The sequence below is a fragment of the Hippocampus guttulatus genome, chromosome 3 (genome assembly GCF_054856545.1).
Source record: "Hippocampus guttulatus isolate MCC_2025c chromosome 3, RoL_Hgut_1.0, whole genome shotgun sequence".
Lineage (NCBI taxonomy): Eukaryota > Metazoa > Chordata > Actinopteri > Syngnathiformes > Syngnathidae > Hippocampus > Hippocampus guttulatus.
Genome location: NC_141263.1, coordinates 17533705 through 17549003, shown reverse-complemented (window position 1 = coordinate 17549003; position 15299 = coordinate 17533705). Strand labels below are relative to the sequence as shown.

At 42.6% G+C, this 15299-nt stretch overlaps 2 protein-coding genes across 2 annotated transcripts; one reads left to right on the top strand and one right to left on the bottom strand.

The window, feature by feature from the left end:
* Window positions 1–4230: 4230 nt before the first annotated feature.
* Window positions 4231–11125, bottom strand: rhoua (ras homolog family member Ua). The gene is made up of 4 exons (XM_086107144.1): window positions 10623–11125; window positions 9536–9594; window positions 8605–8793; window positions 4231–7374 (listed from the first exon to the last, which is right to left on the bottom strand). The coding sequence occupies exons 1-4, from the start codon at window positions 10867–10869 to the stop codon at window positions 7090–7092; spliced, it is 780 nt and encodes a 259-aa protein (XP_085963270.1). The 5' UTR covers window positions 10870–11125; the 3' UTR covers window positions 4231–7089.
* A 908-nt stretch (window positions 11126–12033) lies between these two features.
* On the top strand, window positions 12034–14931 carry pdcd2 (programmed cell death 2). Its single transcript, XM_086107140.1, has 7 exons — window positions 12034–12302; window positions 12413–12521; window positions 12596–12652; window positions 13114–13449; window positions 14140–14240; window positions 14319–14432; window positions 14521–14931. Exons 1-7 carry the CDS (start codon window positions 12123–12125, stop codon window positions 14698–14700), a joined length of 1077 nt encoding a protein of 358 aa, XP_085963266.1. The 5' UTR covers window positions 12034–12122; the 3' UTR covers window positions 14701–14931.
* Window positions 14932–15299: the final 368 nt, after the last annotated feature.

Below are 15299 nucleotides of genomic sequence, written 5' to 3'. Positions count from 1 at the left end.
ACTCATAGTTCTGAGGTTCGCGATTTCAATCTCTGCTCCGGCCTTCGTCAGTTTCCATGTTCTTCCCGTGCTCACATGGGTTTTCTCCCAGATCCTGCGGCTTTCTCCCACATTCCCAAAACATGCCACAACACATTTTCCCACGTGTTCGGGAGATTTGGTTAAAATGTGATGAAGCCAGGGATGAACTTTTTAGAAAAATCAAATTGGTGCAAACACAACACTGCACTCGTCAGAACATCATACCGACAGTGAAGCATGCTGCTGGCAGCAACATGCTTGGGGCTGCTTTTTTTTCGGGTGGGTGGGGCGGGGGGAAATCACTGGTCTTGGTGGTAGGCTTTATGAACATCTTGAAATAGCTGTCAGTGTTCTCACAAAACCTTCAGGCTTCTGCTAGAAAATGAAAGAAATGTCAGGAGAAGCCTTTGAGAAAATCGGATCTTTATTTCGGGTTTATCAGAGGCACTTGGAACGATAGGTGTGCCGTCTCCCATTTAACACGAGTTTTGGATGTGATCGGTTGTCGATTTTGATCTGATCAAAAAGATTTTTTTTAAGATTTAAGATTAAGATTTTTTTTTTTAATCTATTGAGTTGTACAAATTATAGGTCACGTAAATGATTTATCTTGGTCCATCAATCCATTATCCGAGCCGCTTATCAAATTTTTTTTCATTTCAAAAGCCTATCAGGGGTGTGTAGAATTTGTTGTCCTGATGAGATGATGTCATTAAACGTTTGGAAATACATCTGGTTGATTTATGCCGAGGAACCACCATTTCATCGCAAATTACGATGTTCAATGAAATGTTTTTTTTCTCATGAGGAAAAATATGAACAAAACAAGCACACATGTTTCATTTGATCATCTGAGTGATGTAATTTACGATCTCTGTTACTTTTTTTTTCAAGTCACAGCTGGGTCTACTCGCTGAAGGCGTCTTTACTGAAAGTTATCTTCTTCTCCTCTATTCATACATGAAAAGAGGCTGATTCAATCAGACACACTAAAGAACCGAGACAAACGCCCTACCGCTATTCTCCTCTTGTTGCTGGAAATGCTCAGTTGTTCCAAAAGTGTTTTCCAAGCTGCCCTGTTGGTCAAAGCATCACATATAGATCATGTTAATGGCAACTTTCATCTTTTTGGGATGGGGGTGCTCACATGAGGGTCATGTGGACCGACACTAAGTTGCAGTCACCTCTTCCCAAATAAAGTCTATACCAACTGAGATAACATTTGTAAAGATCATGTATCATAACATGTCAGGCAAAAGACAAAAGCAAGAGGAAGCGGACACCCTTTCACTGTCATACAGTAGCATGTTTTGCCATTTTAATATTTGTTGTTCCCACAGGGCAGAGGAAATATATGCCTCTGCGTATCGTTCGATGCAATGTTTGTATGTCTTACTGCTCCGTGTGTGTACAGTAAGCAATTGTTTGAAGATGCTGCCTGTGATGTTGGGCATTATGTGTTAGCATTAAGCTAGCACAGTTTCACAAAGTGAAATTATAAGGCTTTTAGTTGAACATTTTGGTGTTCAAACAGACTTTTTTTTAAAGAGTTAAACTTTGTTTCTTGACGGTTTTCCAATAAAATGCAGCTGCGTGTGACACATAAACAGCTTGAAACAAACACGGTGATTCTTAGCCGTCTGAGCTAGAGAGTGAGTACAGTCATTAAATAATATTTTTGAAAAGTGTGTTGAACTTTAGAGCGTGTGTGAGGAAAAACTATATTTTAAAAAAATCAGGTAGTCTCTCAATATCGCACCTTCTCACTAGCTGCATCTGGAACGTATCCCTTGTGATAAAATGGAGTTTGTTGCATATACTCTTTGGTAGGAAAAATAATACTTAGGAGAAACGTTTGCTAAGTTGTGTTTATGCATATGTGCAAGGTTGTGGTCAGCAAAATGAAGTGGATTTTGACCCTGGCAGTCTTTTCTACAGTGCTATGTGCCTCACTAATGTGCTTATGTAAACACAGTGGTCAGCTGTTGTTAGTCGTCCGCAGGGAGGAGATGTGTCGGGAGACGAGACAGAGGAGGTAGGGGGAGGGATGGTGCAAGTGTACGCCTTACACCGTTTCCCCACTGTGTAAATGTCACATGGCTCGCTGTGTGAACTTTGAGCACACATGCAAACATGGATGAGATCACACATAAAAGCCAGACGCACATACACAAGCAGCTCTCAATGGATGAGGGGTGAGGTGATGGTCTGCGGAGATTGGAGGGGAGAGTTTCATGGGAACCTACTGCAATTCCAACAGTGATAAGAGAAAGATGGTTTAGAGCAGTGGTGGCCAACCCGCGGCTCACGTGCCGCGTGCGGCTCTGTGGCTGGTTCAATGCGGCTCCTGGGCTTTCACACGACAAGCGTGGAAAACGCCTCCGCGGTGGCAATGTCATTCAAACAATGGCGCTAAATACACAGAACGTACTACGTTATCCTATCATCAATCCCGTTACTTGATTGACACAGAGGGCAACCAATCAGATGACTGAATCATCGCTCCTGTGCAAACAACGGCGCTAAGCGCTAAGATAATCAGCGAATTACCTCTGTTTTTCAGGCAGGGCTGCCCAATACAGCGATCGCAATCGACCGGGAGCCAGCGGACTGGTTCCAAGTCGACCGCAAGGGGTGGGGGGGGATTTTTGTCTTTGTGACTTTAGCTTTCGTTCATGTTCGGGCCATTCCAGCGGTTGGTCATCATGGCGTGCGTGCATATGTGCGCGAGTGCATAGTTAGGCACCCGCGTGTGTGTGTGCTTGCACGTGCGTGATCAGATAGTGGGAGGTTGGTCGATTCAAAAGTCGACCTTTGGGCAAAAAAGTGTATGTGTGTGCGTGTGCGCGCGAGGACGGGATCCCCATGTGTATGTGGCTCTTTGCAGTCACACAGTAAAAAAAATGGCTCTTAGTCTCTGACTGGTTGGCCAGCCCTGGTTTAGAGGGTTAATGTGTGTGGGATCACACTTTTGACGGAGAGCTTGTGCAATCTTACAAGAGTAAAATCACTTTTAGACACAATTATACACACTCACGCACACAAACTGTTTCAGTTTATAGTTTGCCCAAAAAGTTGGCGTTGAACTAGCTATCTGTAAATGATTCGACCTGTTGTCACTCTTGCCCCAGTAACAACACGCAATACACACACAGACGACAAACGCACGTACTTTCCCCTTCTCGTGTGCATGTGCATAAGTGACATCTTGCAGCAATAAACACTCAAACAAACAAAAATGTAAATTTGTGGCATGCATCTGTTTCTTGTTTCTCTGTGGAAATTAAATTGTTTTGTGTTGTTTGGATAGCACACATTTCCCACAGTTTGATGTCCAAAAGACCAACATGCAATCGATAAAACTAAGTCCTAAAATATTCAAGATGATGACACATTAATACAGAGGCCTCAAATATGGGCACATTTTGTCATGACATAATAGATGAAAAGTCTTTTAGGCACGCCACAAAATCTGTTGTTTTACCGAACAATTCTATGATTAAATAAAATAGAACTGCAGTCCTGACGCCATTTGTAAGTAATATTCCAGTTACAATCCACAAACGCCCCAACTGCAGGATTTATTCTTAGCTAACGGTGGTTTTCCCAGCCCGAATCTTGTGACCTAAAACATGTCCGGCTTCAAAGCTGAACATCTTATCTAACCTTAACAACCTCACCGCAAAGCCAAGGGGGCCTGGTTGGTTCCCAGACTGAATTCATTTGCAGCTCGCTGCCACGTCACAACCAAGAACAAGGCCACTAAGCAAATGTCACATGACATCTTTCGAAATAAAGAGCTTGCAGAACTTGCTGAGGGTTTTGGCTGCAGCGACTGTTTACAATGATCTGGCTGGGAGATGGACAACTTGAACACACGCTCGTCAGAAAACACGTCTGCTACTCTCCTGTTGTGCATCAGCCGAGTACATCGCGGCCGTTGTTCTGTTTGGTTATCACAAAGCCAAAGCCAAAACATTACCTCGGTCACATGCACATGAAAAGTTTAGCTTTGAGTTCACATTTGGGAGGCAAACAAAAAGTCAGTCTTTGCATCACGCTCCGATTTTATGTACAGCGATCTGAAATGATCGCAGACGTAATTTAGCCTTGCGCGGGAGAATCATTACCAGTGCTGATTTACAGTATATGTACAACACAAACACACAGTACATGAAATGTATCGAAAGAGCCTCGAAACCAAGTATGTATTATTGCAAAGGTCCTTTACTTCTGAAAGTATCAAACTTTAGTACAAACATCCTTTTGGATTGGAGCCCAGACAATCTGGTCTCAAACAACCGCAGCAACAGGTTATATTTGTTAACAAATGCTGAAATGACAAACAAAGAAAACAATCGTTCTGTACTTGGAGTACATGTGTACACCTCTCTCGACAGCCTGCTTCTGTCTTAATGATCTTAAAGGGAGAGAAAAAAAAACTGTGACAAGATTGTGTTTCATACCTCAAATGGATCACAAATTTGGTGTTTCGACTGACAGCTTGACAGTACTAACGGAAGCCGTCAAATGTCACGCTTTGTGCGCGCCACGGGTCAAATAAGTTGAGAGGAACATGAACAGAATCAGTTTAATGCCAAATATCATCAAGTATAAGCAAATGAGCACAGAATCCAGATGAACCATGACATTTGTTTCTCTCGTCTTTTAAATCATCAACATAAGCAGAGGAAGACTGGAAAAAGCTGACAAGGAAAACCGTCAACCGACAAGAGGGTCTGTGTGACCTTTGGCCTACTTCCATGTGCCGTCACTCTGCGCGGCTGCGCATAAACTGCAAGACAGGCCTCTTTGTGCGCACTTTCCCCGCCGACAAACAATGTATCGCTATCAGGATGGACACAGAGGGGCCATTCATTGGCAGCTGGAACATCTGAATGACCAAACAATTCCAATGATACAATCACAGCTTGATACTCAAATCGAAACTTGGTTTTGTCAATCTTGGTTTCCTTCTTATGACCCCACTTTTTCAGGGGGGCGGGGGGGTTATCGCTGATAAAAACCTTTCCGACTGAGGAAGATATTGGAATTTGGATAAACAGTGATAAACAAACCTTTTTATTCTATCGTAATATATTATCTTCATTTGTGCAAATGGGCACATGAACAATAATGCGCGGTCGTCATGCTTTGCCTTCTTCTTACACGTGTTTTCAATAATATGCACTTATATAAATCTTTCCATACCTCAAACTTGCTCACGCCCTTATCCCTTCTGATGCTGACACACGAAACACAAAGACCCGTTTTTACAACTGGACCTTGGAGAAAAGATACACTTGTTGACTTCTGACCTGACTTTGGGAACAACAATGCACAAAGAAGGTGTGGACGGCGCATACTTTATGTTTCGGTATGTTTTGGATGACAACATGGAGCAGAATGGACTGCAAAAGAAGTAACAGGGCGAAGTGGTCATCACTGTTGGACACTATGGAAGATGGCGCACACTCTACCAACAAGAGTATTAGCACATACTCTCTACATGGCATTTGGAAGACACTTTAGGTCCTTTTGAGTTTTAATTCAACAATAATGACAAGTAGATTGCACACAGATCAGATTGTCTAAGTCTACCATTTTACCGTGTATTGAATGTTCACCAGAGTTTGGGGGAATTTTTCAGTTGAAATATTATTTTTCCCGAATCACCCACGAATAACATAATTGTATAAATACTTTTAATAGTTTGATCCATCTTATGATCAGTTTGGTAATGTTTTTTTTTTTTTTTATAACTTGCTTATCTGAGATCAGCGATCATCTCCAAAATCCTGATCATGTAAAGTCTAATGGCAACAGATTTTGAACCATTCTATGCCTCTAAGTTTAAGGGAAGACCCTTCTCTGTTGCAATTGCACAATCGAACCTTATCAAACACTGTTGGGATGAACTAGAGAAGAGCTTGTGAGCCACCGGGGGCTTCTCTCGAGTCCAGCTTCGCTGATCTCACAGCTGGATGAATGGACAAAAAAAACAAAAAAAATCCCAGAGACACATTGCAACATCTTGTAAAAGGCTCTCAGAAGCGTGCAAGCTGTTATTGTTGCTAAGAGGGGCTAACTCCCTATTTTCTTCCATGTTCACGTCCTGCCTGCGTAATGTCCGCATACTTTTGTTCATACAGTGTGCCACAACCCAACAGATAAAAAGAGCCTTCAACAATCTGCACCTGGAAGCTATGATCTCATGATAATCAAAAAGTCTAAAAAAGGAAATGGATGACAGTCGTGGTCAAGCGCGTGCCAGCAAGCAGAGGATTTACGGTTATCCTCACTAGAAGTCATAGCGTTAAGATCCTCGATGCAGATGCAACCGAACAACTCACTTCCTGTTACGGAATAAGACTTTGATACTAATCTCTTGGCCGGGCATTGTCTTGACTTTCTTCAGATAGCATAAGCAGCGCTATGAGCACTTTAAGCATTTTAATCTTGGGCTTTTTTCCAACTGACTTGGTCAACCATCTTTGGGTTGTCTACTGCGGAGAAAAAGAACAGCGGGAGAAAGTTTGGGTCTTTCTTTGGTCTGGTCCATTTTGCTGTTTACATGCTGCGACTTCCATAATGTCCATTTGGTGCACTCGCCGTCAGACGTTCATTTTCAGTTTGGCTAATCAAATAAGTGGACTGAGCTCTAACCCCACGTAAATACGATGTTCAATTCAGGTGCTGAAAGAAGGTCTTAAAGAGATGTGATGTCTTCACATTCAAATAGAGGAAAAGAATTCTCAACAATGTTTCACTTCTTGCTGAAATCAGCCTCCTCCACCGTCCGTTTGCTGCTCCAGCAGGTCACGATAGACATCCCGACAAAGGGTGACGCTGCAGTCGGATCACCCATTGACTGGGCTAGTTCAAGGACACACGTCTTCTTGTTTTTTTCAGTGCATGCCGAAAGAGACTGGAGTTCGGTTGTGAATGTCCCACGTGATAATACAAATGTAACTTTGGTTACCATCAACACTCCTTAAAAAGGTTTGACTCAGGCTCCGAGTTCAGGTTTGTCTCGAAAGTGTTGTCAAGATAGCAATCTGGAGTGCTTTACGCCACACAGCAGTACCTTTTCCACCACGACTTGGACAAACTTTTCATCTTATCGGGCGTCTGCATTTGCTTTGTTCGCCGTTTCGGTTTCCCTCTGGAGTGCTTCTGGGAGCTTTGGTTCTGCAGGCTGGCCAATATGGCCGTGTCAAAAACTTCTTTCAGGTTTTTCTGGGTCAGCGATGAGCACTCCACGTAGGCCACGGCACCGATCTCAGCCGCACAATCTCTAGCATCGGCTGGGTCCACCGGCCTCTCTCGGTACTTAGCCAAGTCGATCAAAATCTGTGGAGAAAAACACGGTCATAACTTTCTGTATCTACTCAAAACATTTATTCATCATTAGGAAGGGAGCTTGCTTTCTTTCTATGACTTGATCGCGTCAATGTACGACAAACTTTAAACTTTTAGAGACCAGAGAGACATTTTCTACAATTCACTTCTTTTTATTTTCAACCCATTTGGGGTGCATTGAATGAGAAAAGGTTCAATTTGCCAAAGGAGAGTGATTTTTATTTTGAGTTGTCCTGTCCGCTCCTTAAATTACCCTAAATGATCACACTGAAACATAGTTTGGATCCCACCTTAATGTTAGTTTAAAATCATGCTGTCCATTTTCTATATAAGATAAGATAAGATAAGATAAGATAAGATAAGATAAGATATCCTGTATTAGTCCCACACTGGGGAAATTTACAGCCTCCAGCAGCAAGAATGTAGGCAGAAAGAAGAAGAAAAAACAAACAAACACCGTCCAATTAAGTGCAATATAAATACAAAATGGATAAATCGCAGTGCTATTTACAGTTGTTTTCCACATCATTCAATTATTAAATATTATTGTTGCTATTTTTTATTCAGCAGCCTGACAGCAGTTGGTAGGAACGAGCGTCTGTTTTGAAGCTGCCCCTCTCCCCCCCGTAGGTTTGGGGTACAAAACCACGCAAAAAAAAATGGGAAGAAGAAATAAATAAAGTAAAAAGACGAAAAGAAACTCAAACAGGGATATGCGCTGCTGGAGAGGCAGCCACTCAGGGGGCGCCATCATAAAAAAAAAAAAGACTTGTCTTCATATGCTGCCGCATATTCGTGCTGATTTTGGGTGCGAGGCAGAGTACACACTGGACTGACTATTGATCTTTTGCATGGCACAACAACGATTTACATCTATAGTTCATTTCCATCCATTCATTTTCTGATCAGCTTTATCCTCAAAAGGGTCGCTGGCGTGCTGGAGCCTTTCCCAGCTGTCTTTGGGCAGTAGGTGGGATACGCCCTGAACTGGTTGCCGGCCAATCGCAGGGCACACATAGACAAAAAAAAAAAACATTCATACTCACAATCACACCTGGGGACAATTTAGAATAAATAAATCTGATACTGTTTACTGTAATACAGATAAATCTATTGCTCGTGTTTGTGAAAACATACACATAATGAGGACCATTGTATCTTAAAGTGAAATATTGAGGAGAAAAAAAAACCCAACAACAGATGAATGAATGATGGCCCAACCTTGACATCTTCTCGGAGGTCACACTGGGTCCCAACGAGAACCAGCGGTGCGAAGGGGGCGTGCCTCCTTATCTCGGCGATCCACTTCTCAGGCACGTTCTGGAAGGAGACGGGGCTGACCACGCTGAAGCACAGCAGGAAAACGTCCGCGCTGGTGTAACAGAGCGGACGCAGCCTGTCAAACTCATCCTGCAGAGGAGGGGACACCCACATGACATCACTCAGAGGCGAGGAGGTACAGTAAGTAGTAGGGGGGTGGGGGGGGGGGTCACACATGAGTGCAATACTGTAGTACTTTTGGGGGAAGGGGGATTGACAAGGAGAGGAAGACGCAAGAACAGATGGAGGAGGGGGGAACAAGGTGACGATGATGCGCTTCCTCTGGTCTTTGAAAAAGAAGCGTGGTCTGTTGATTTTCAAAGATCAGTGCTATATATTTGCATCAGCATCATATAAAATTGTCATTTCTCCCCTCTTTTTGTCCATCCAAGGGTCACAGTGGATCCCATCGAGAGGGACGATAATGAAGATTAGCACAGCTCCACTTTGAGCGAATTGCGATGAATACTTGGCATGCTACGATGACATTCGATACTTGATGTCAGGCAAACAGCTGCAAACGCCAAGCCAGAGAATTATTTCCTTGCAAAAAGACGCATCAGCTGGTGCACTGACTCAAGTCCAACCCTCAAAACTTGACTTTTCACGACATGTCAAAACTTTTAATACATTTTTTTTGTATTAGTATTTTGTAATCTGTTCACACAAAATTAGGCGATGAAAGGAAAATAGATGATTACGAGTTTAGAATGGCTTTGGAACAAAGGAAACACAGATTGGGCTTTCCTTTCACTTGTCTTGATTACAAATAAAGTTACAGGAAGTGTGTGACCGTGCGTGCATGCGTGTGCGTGTGTGAGAGATCCATTACCTGCCCAGCTGTGTCACAAAGTTGGAGTTTGACTGGTTGCCCATCCACTGAAACCACCGCTACACACACAAGGAACACGTTTTTACACAGCATGAAATACCTATTTATATAAATTCAGCATGTTGAGGGGTTTTTAACCAATTAAGGCTAAAATAATAATTGCTTTGAATCAAAGAAAAATGTACTGTATTATGCGAACACATTTCTATGAGATGTTTGGGGGCGGAGGGGGTCACTGGCATTGTCTGTGTTTGCCTAATGGTAAGTCCGCCTCTGTAAAGCAGTTTCTGCCTCATCTTGCACAATATTTGCCATCTTAATTCAAAACTAAATATATATTGCACCAATACTGAATGTATGTCTAACTATGGGAAAAAATGGTCAGAAAACATGATATTAGAGACGTGACGAGACACCGAAACAGGGAATTGACAAGTACAAGCCTCCTCAACCCAGTGAGTGAAGGGTTGCGCAATCTCAGGTGAGGTTTTGGCTGCTCACTGCCACACTTCATGACTCGCCCACGTACAGTATTTGAGCAAGAAAAACGCAAATTCGCCATTTTGTCTGTGAAATCACGCAAATGATTAGATTATAAAATCAATAAAAAGATGATACCAGAGAGCTATGCCTTTAAAATCATAAACTTGCAGTACACATAGGAATACAGCTATTGAATGGCATCGACTGGGAATTTGGGGCATTTTAGACACTTGTTAAACCAGTGAAAAGTATCAGCCGACTACAAACTCAAACCAATTTTACACGGGTGTAATTTTGTTGATGTATCTCAGCAATAAATTATGTTTCCTCACACATAATCTACCAATTAAACCAACCACCTCGTGTACCATAAAGCACGCTATAAACAAGGAAATGAAAAACACGTGGAAATTCATTGAAAAGTTAAAATGGTTTATAGAATGTTTTTGTGTAAAAATCAATGTACGAAAATATATTCCCGTGAAAACGGAAACATTCCATTACTGCAAAACTTTTCAGACTTTACACACACTTGACAACACGTCTTCTTTTTCGTGTATATTGTGTGGAGAAGGTATCAGTCGATGAAGAGCCATCATCTTACCCGAGAAGTTGTCGAAGGCAGTGGGGACATACTCGGTGGGGTAACCATTGGTAGTGTAGCTGACCACCAAGCTGGTTTTACCCACAGCTCCGTCCCCCACCAGGACACACTTCACCCGCCTCTCCGCTCCTCCGGCCCGCCGCGTCTTGCCCAAGCCCCCGTCCCGGCCACGGAGCCTCCTCGGTGGGACGGGCGGAGCTGGAGACACGGGTGCTGTCTTCGGAAGCATCGGGGAGGAGGGGGACATGGAGCCGCCCTACGAAGTGCCGGAGCGACGGCGGCTTTTCGCTTCGCCCATTTTTCTGCTATCTTCCGGGCGATGACGCTTTTTGACTACTCTTAACTTTCCATAACTGGGCGATCGCAACTTTGACTATTCCTGGTCACGAAATGACATCGCATCCATTTTAAGCTACATTGTGCATCGTGGCTTTTTCAAAAGTCAGCGTCCATTTCAAAGTAAAGAGATTCAACGAATGTCCACAGCCCCAAACTCCGCTTCAAATGACATCACTATAGTGTATGTGCGCGCGTGTGTTCTCGCGCGTTTGTGTGTGTGTGAGAGAGAGAGAGAGAGAGAGAGATAGAAAGAGAGAGAGAGAGACTTTAACTAGGAAACATTTACCTTCTGTCTGCTTACTTGTATTCAAGATTTAAAATTTTGGCTTTGTTTGTAATTTAGAAGACAACGCGATGACACACTGTTTTATTGGATACTCTATGACAAGTTGACATTATACAATACACAATACAATACATGCTGATTTATATAGCGCTTTCACAACAGTGGCAGCTGTAACAAAGCGCTTAACAAAACAGTTAACATAAAGTAAAATAAATAAACACAACACATAACATAAAACACGGACTGTCGTGCAGTCGTAACCACTTTTCCGTCACACGCTTTGTTGTTTGAAGCAGTTTGAGATGAAAGAGGAGAGAATCAAAGTGTCCTTAATCGATTAAAGGGGAAGTCAAGTCCAGTTCTCAGGTGAGAAGAAACGATAGTTGTGGTTGATTCAATGACGATGGAGTGACGTGCAGATGCTTCGGTTGTCCGATTAAAAAAACAAATTCTCAATATCGCGTGCAAGATAGGGTAGCCAAATAAATGTGTGCTTCACGACAAAATGAAAGTGCAATCCATCAATAAATATGACACAAAAGTAATACGCAAATTAAAATGAGATACAAGTATGTGTTTTAATTAATGCATTAGCACGAAAACAATTTCCACAAAAAATGCCTGGCGGTTTTATTTTGCAACGTACCCGGTATATTATATGGGTATTTTCAGAGCACAACTAATAAATAGATTTATAGTTACAGTATGCATGACCATATTAAGTCCAAAGAGAGAGCATTGATATCGGATCTTGAAGAATGCTGGCTAGTATTTCTACACGGACATACTTCCGTGTTGGGCCACACATGTGTTGATTCGCGCCGTAGTTCCGGTCTGGCGCACCGTCCAGTTTTTTATCCCAGCAATTAGACGTCATGTCTTCATTGGAGGTCGTTTTGGGTTTCCTGGACGACGCGGAGTCTTGGAGGCTTCGTTCGCCGCAATTCCCCAGTAAGGTCGGCGGCAAACCAGCGTGGCTTTGCCAGCGAGACCTGCCGTCGCTGGACAGACTGGAGTGCGAGACATGCCGCCTGCCTATGGCCTTTCTGCTCCAGGTTAGTAACCCAGAGTCAGGAGTCAACCAAGTTTTAATTCAAATTTCTCGCGTGATTGTCCTGTTGTGAACCCGAAACCGCGGATCAACTTTCGTCAATGTTTTCCTCAGGTGTACGCCCCAATCTCCGGTCAGGACAGATGTTTCCACAGAACCCTCTTTGTGTTTTGTTGTAAAACTCCACAGTGCTACACACACAACGACAGCCGCAGTATGAAAGGTATGTGGGCCCGTCAAAGATACCAGGTTTTTGATTGCCTCACATAGTAATAACAATTTTCTCTTCACTTGTAGTTTTCAGAAGTCAGCTGCCTCGGAGGAATGAGTTTTATTCCTACGACCCCCCACCAGGTTAGTGGATTGAAATAGGAAAGTGACTTCGGAATATATATGTACTGAATATGTATTATGAATGACCTTCTTGTCGAAATATGTGAAATTGTCATTGGAAAACACATTTTATTTCTTTCCTCATATAGTGTTCAGGGGCAATTCCTCAGCTGGAGGTTGTGGGAAGTGTTTATTTGTAAAAGCATGTTTGAGCTGAATTATATTAAATGTTGTTCAACGTATGTTAAGAATTGATTTAGTGGGGGGAAATGTGTTTAGCGTCGATTATAAAGTGAAGAGAAATTTTAAATTTTGCACATATTTTCTGTCAAATCCAAAAGAACAAATCTATATGGAAAGATGGGCTTTATTTTGGCCAGATTTCGCTCCTGGGCCTTGAACTGTATTCGAGGGGTAGCCATTATTTGAGGAAATACAACAATAATCTATATTATGCCACCTCTACCCCTGCACATCTTCAGAGGATGAACCCCCCAGTGACTTGGATCCAGACCAGAGCGTGCTACCTGCATCTGGAGTGAAATTGTGTTGGGTTTGCGGGTGCCCCGGCAACAAAGTCTGCTCTCGCTGCCACGCCGTCACATACTGCGGGAAGCACCACCAGACACTTCACTGGAAGCACACGCACAAGAAGGAGTGCGGCGGATGTAAGGAAACAGTGGACTCTCCATTTGTCTTCCCGGAGTTTGAACTTTTAACTGAGCCAGAGGAAGAGGACGACAATGACAAGGGCGATGAAGGAGATAGCGAGATGGCCGTCACTCAGACCAGTGCAGACACTCCCTCCTTGGCAGAAAGTAAACACTTCCATACTCTGGTGTCACGTTTTGGTGTACAAATGTGCCATAGATGCAGTCACTGTTCAGATTTGTGTTTTACAATCCCAACACAAGGCATATGTATATTTTAAATGATAAAAATCTAATGGCAGACCACCAAACAAAAGTGTACTGTATAATGAAATAATGATGTCATCTCTATCCTCAATGTCTCCTTAACAACATGACATCTGTGCCTGTTTAGTTTTACAGTTATCTCTTTGCGTGAATGGCAACTGGGTATACTGTACACAGGTTAACTATCTTCTGCCATCTAGTGGAAGAACATCAAATTGCTCTGCCTGTCACTGCAGATGGATGAACAAAAAATGTATTTACTGTAAAGTGAATGCATATATTTTTGCAAAAATGAGATGGGCGATGATCTCTCATGGCACGGTGGTTGAGAATTGCTGACCTACGGGACTAGAAGTGGCAAAAATTCCACTCTCCACCTTAGCCTATGTCTGTCTTGAGACATTGGATGTTTTATTATACAACTGTGATAGCAAAACAAGGTGACTACATTTTGGACACATCTGTTTCCTCCACACTAAGCTCGATTGAGTACCATTTTGCTTATTGACCCGTGACCATGTTCAGTAGTGGAAATAACACAATTTTTAATATTGCGAGTATTTGCAATGATGCGTTTGTATTTTATTTTAGTGCTAGCAGAGACGGACTTGGAGGAGATGGCAATGCATGAGACTGAGGACAACAAAGTATTTCAGCGCTTTAAAAAGAAGATTGCACCTGAGCCACAGCAGGTTAAAAGTCTCTGCAACGATCGCAGCTGACTTGTTAGGTTATACTGTTTTGTCTTTTTTTTTGTGCTGTTTGTACAGGTGTTGCGTTACAGTCGGGGCGGCTCTCCTTTGTGGGTTTCTTCGCAGCACATCCCTTCAGATACAGATATCCCAGCATGCACCTGTGGCGCCAAGCGGACTTTTGAATTTCAGGTTGTTTTATTAAATGGTCTTTTTATGTCAACATTGTTCATTGACCCCCTCATATTCTCACCTTTGGGTTTTGTGTGCACTTATCAAGGTGATGCCCCAGCTGCTGAACAGTCTGCATGTGGACTCCACAGGTGTCAGTATTGACTGGGGGACTCTGGCTATATTCACTTGCTCGGTCAGCTGTAACAACAGTGATCAATACTGCCTTGAGTTTGTTTGGAAGCAGGACTTCAGTACAGAGCGGCAAAGCCAAATTAAACAACCATAATATCTCTATGGCCCTGGTTAATATTCATTTTATAATCCTGACACTTTATTTCCCCACACAACTAGTATACCGGTACATAGAAATTACAAATTGTATGCAACAAAATAGCTTGTGTCGCAGTCTACTCTCATCACGAGGCAGAAGAGTGCATGCTCAGTTATTGCTCTACTTATTAATTTGTTGTACATTTATGGTGCATTTATATTATTTATAAAAGAACATAAGACCTTGTGCCTGATCATACCATATTACTTTACCTTCATTTTCCAGCAATCTCAAACAGAATACAGTATGCTCATACACACTATGGTTAAAATACTGACCGTGACTGAAATTTAGATTAGATTAGATATCCTTTATTAGTCCCACACTGGGGAAATTACAGCCTCCAGCAGCAAGAATGTAGGCAGAAAGAAGAAGAAAAAAATAAAAAAGACGAAAAGAAACTCAAACAGGGATATGCGCTGCTGGAGAGGCAGCCAGTCAGGGGGTGCCAATTTTGCATATAGCGCTTTCACAACAGCGACAGCTGTAACAAAGCGCTTCACAAAACAGTTAAAGTAAAATAATAAACACAACACATAACATAAAACACGGAC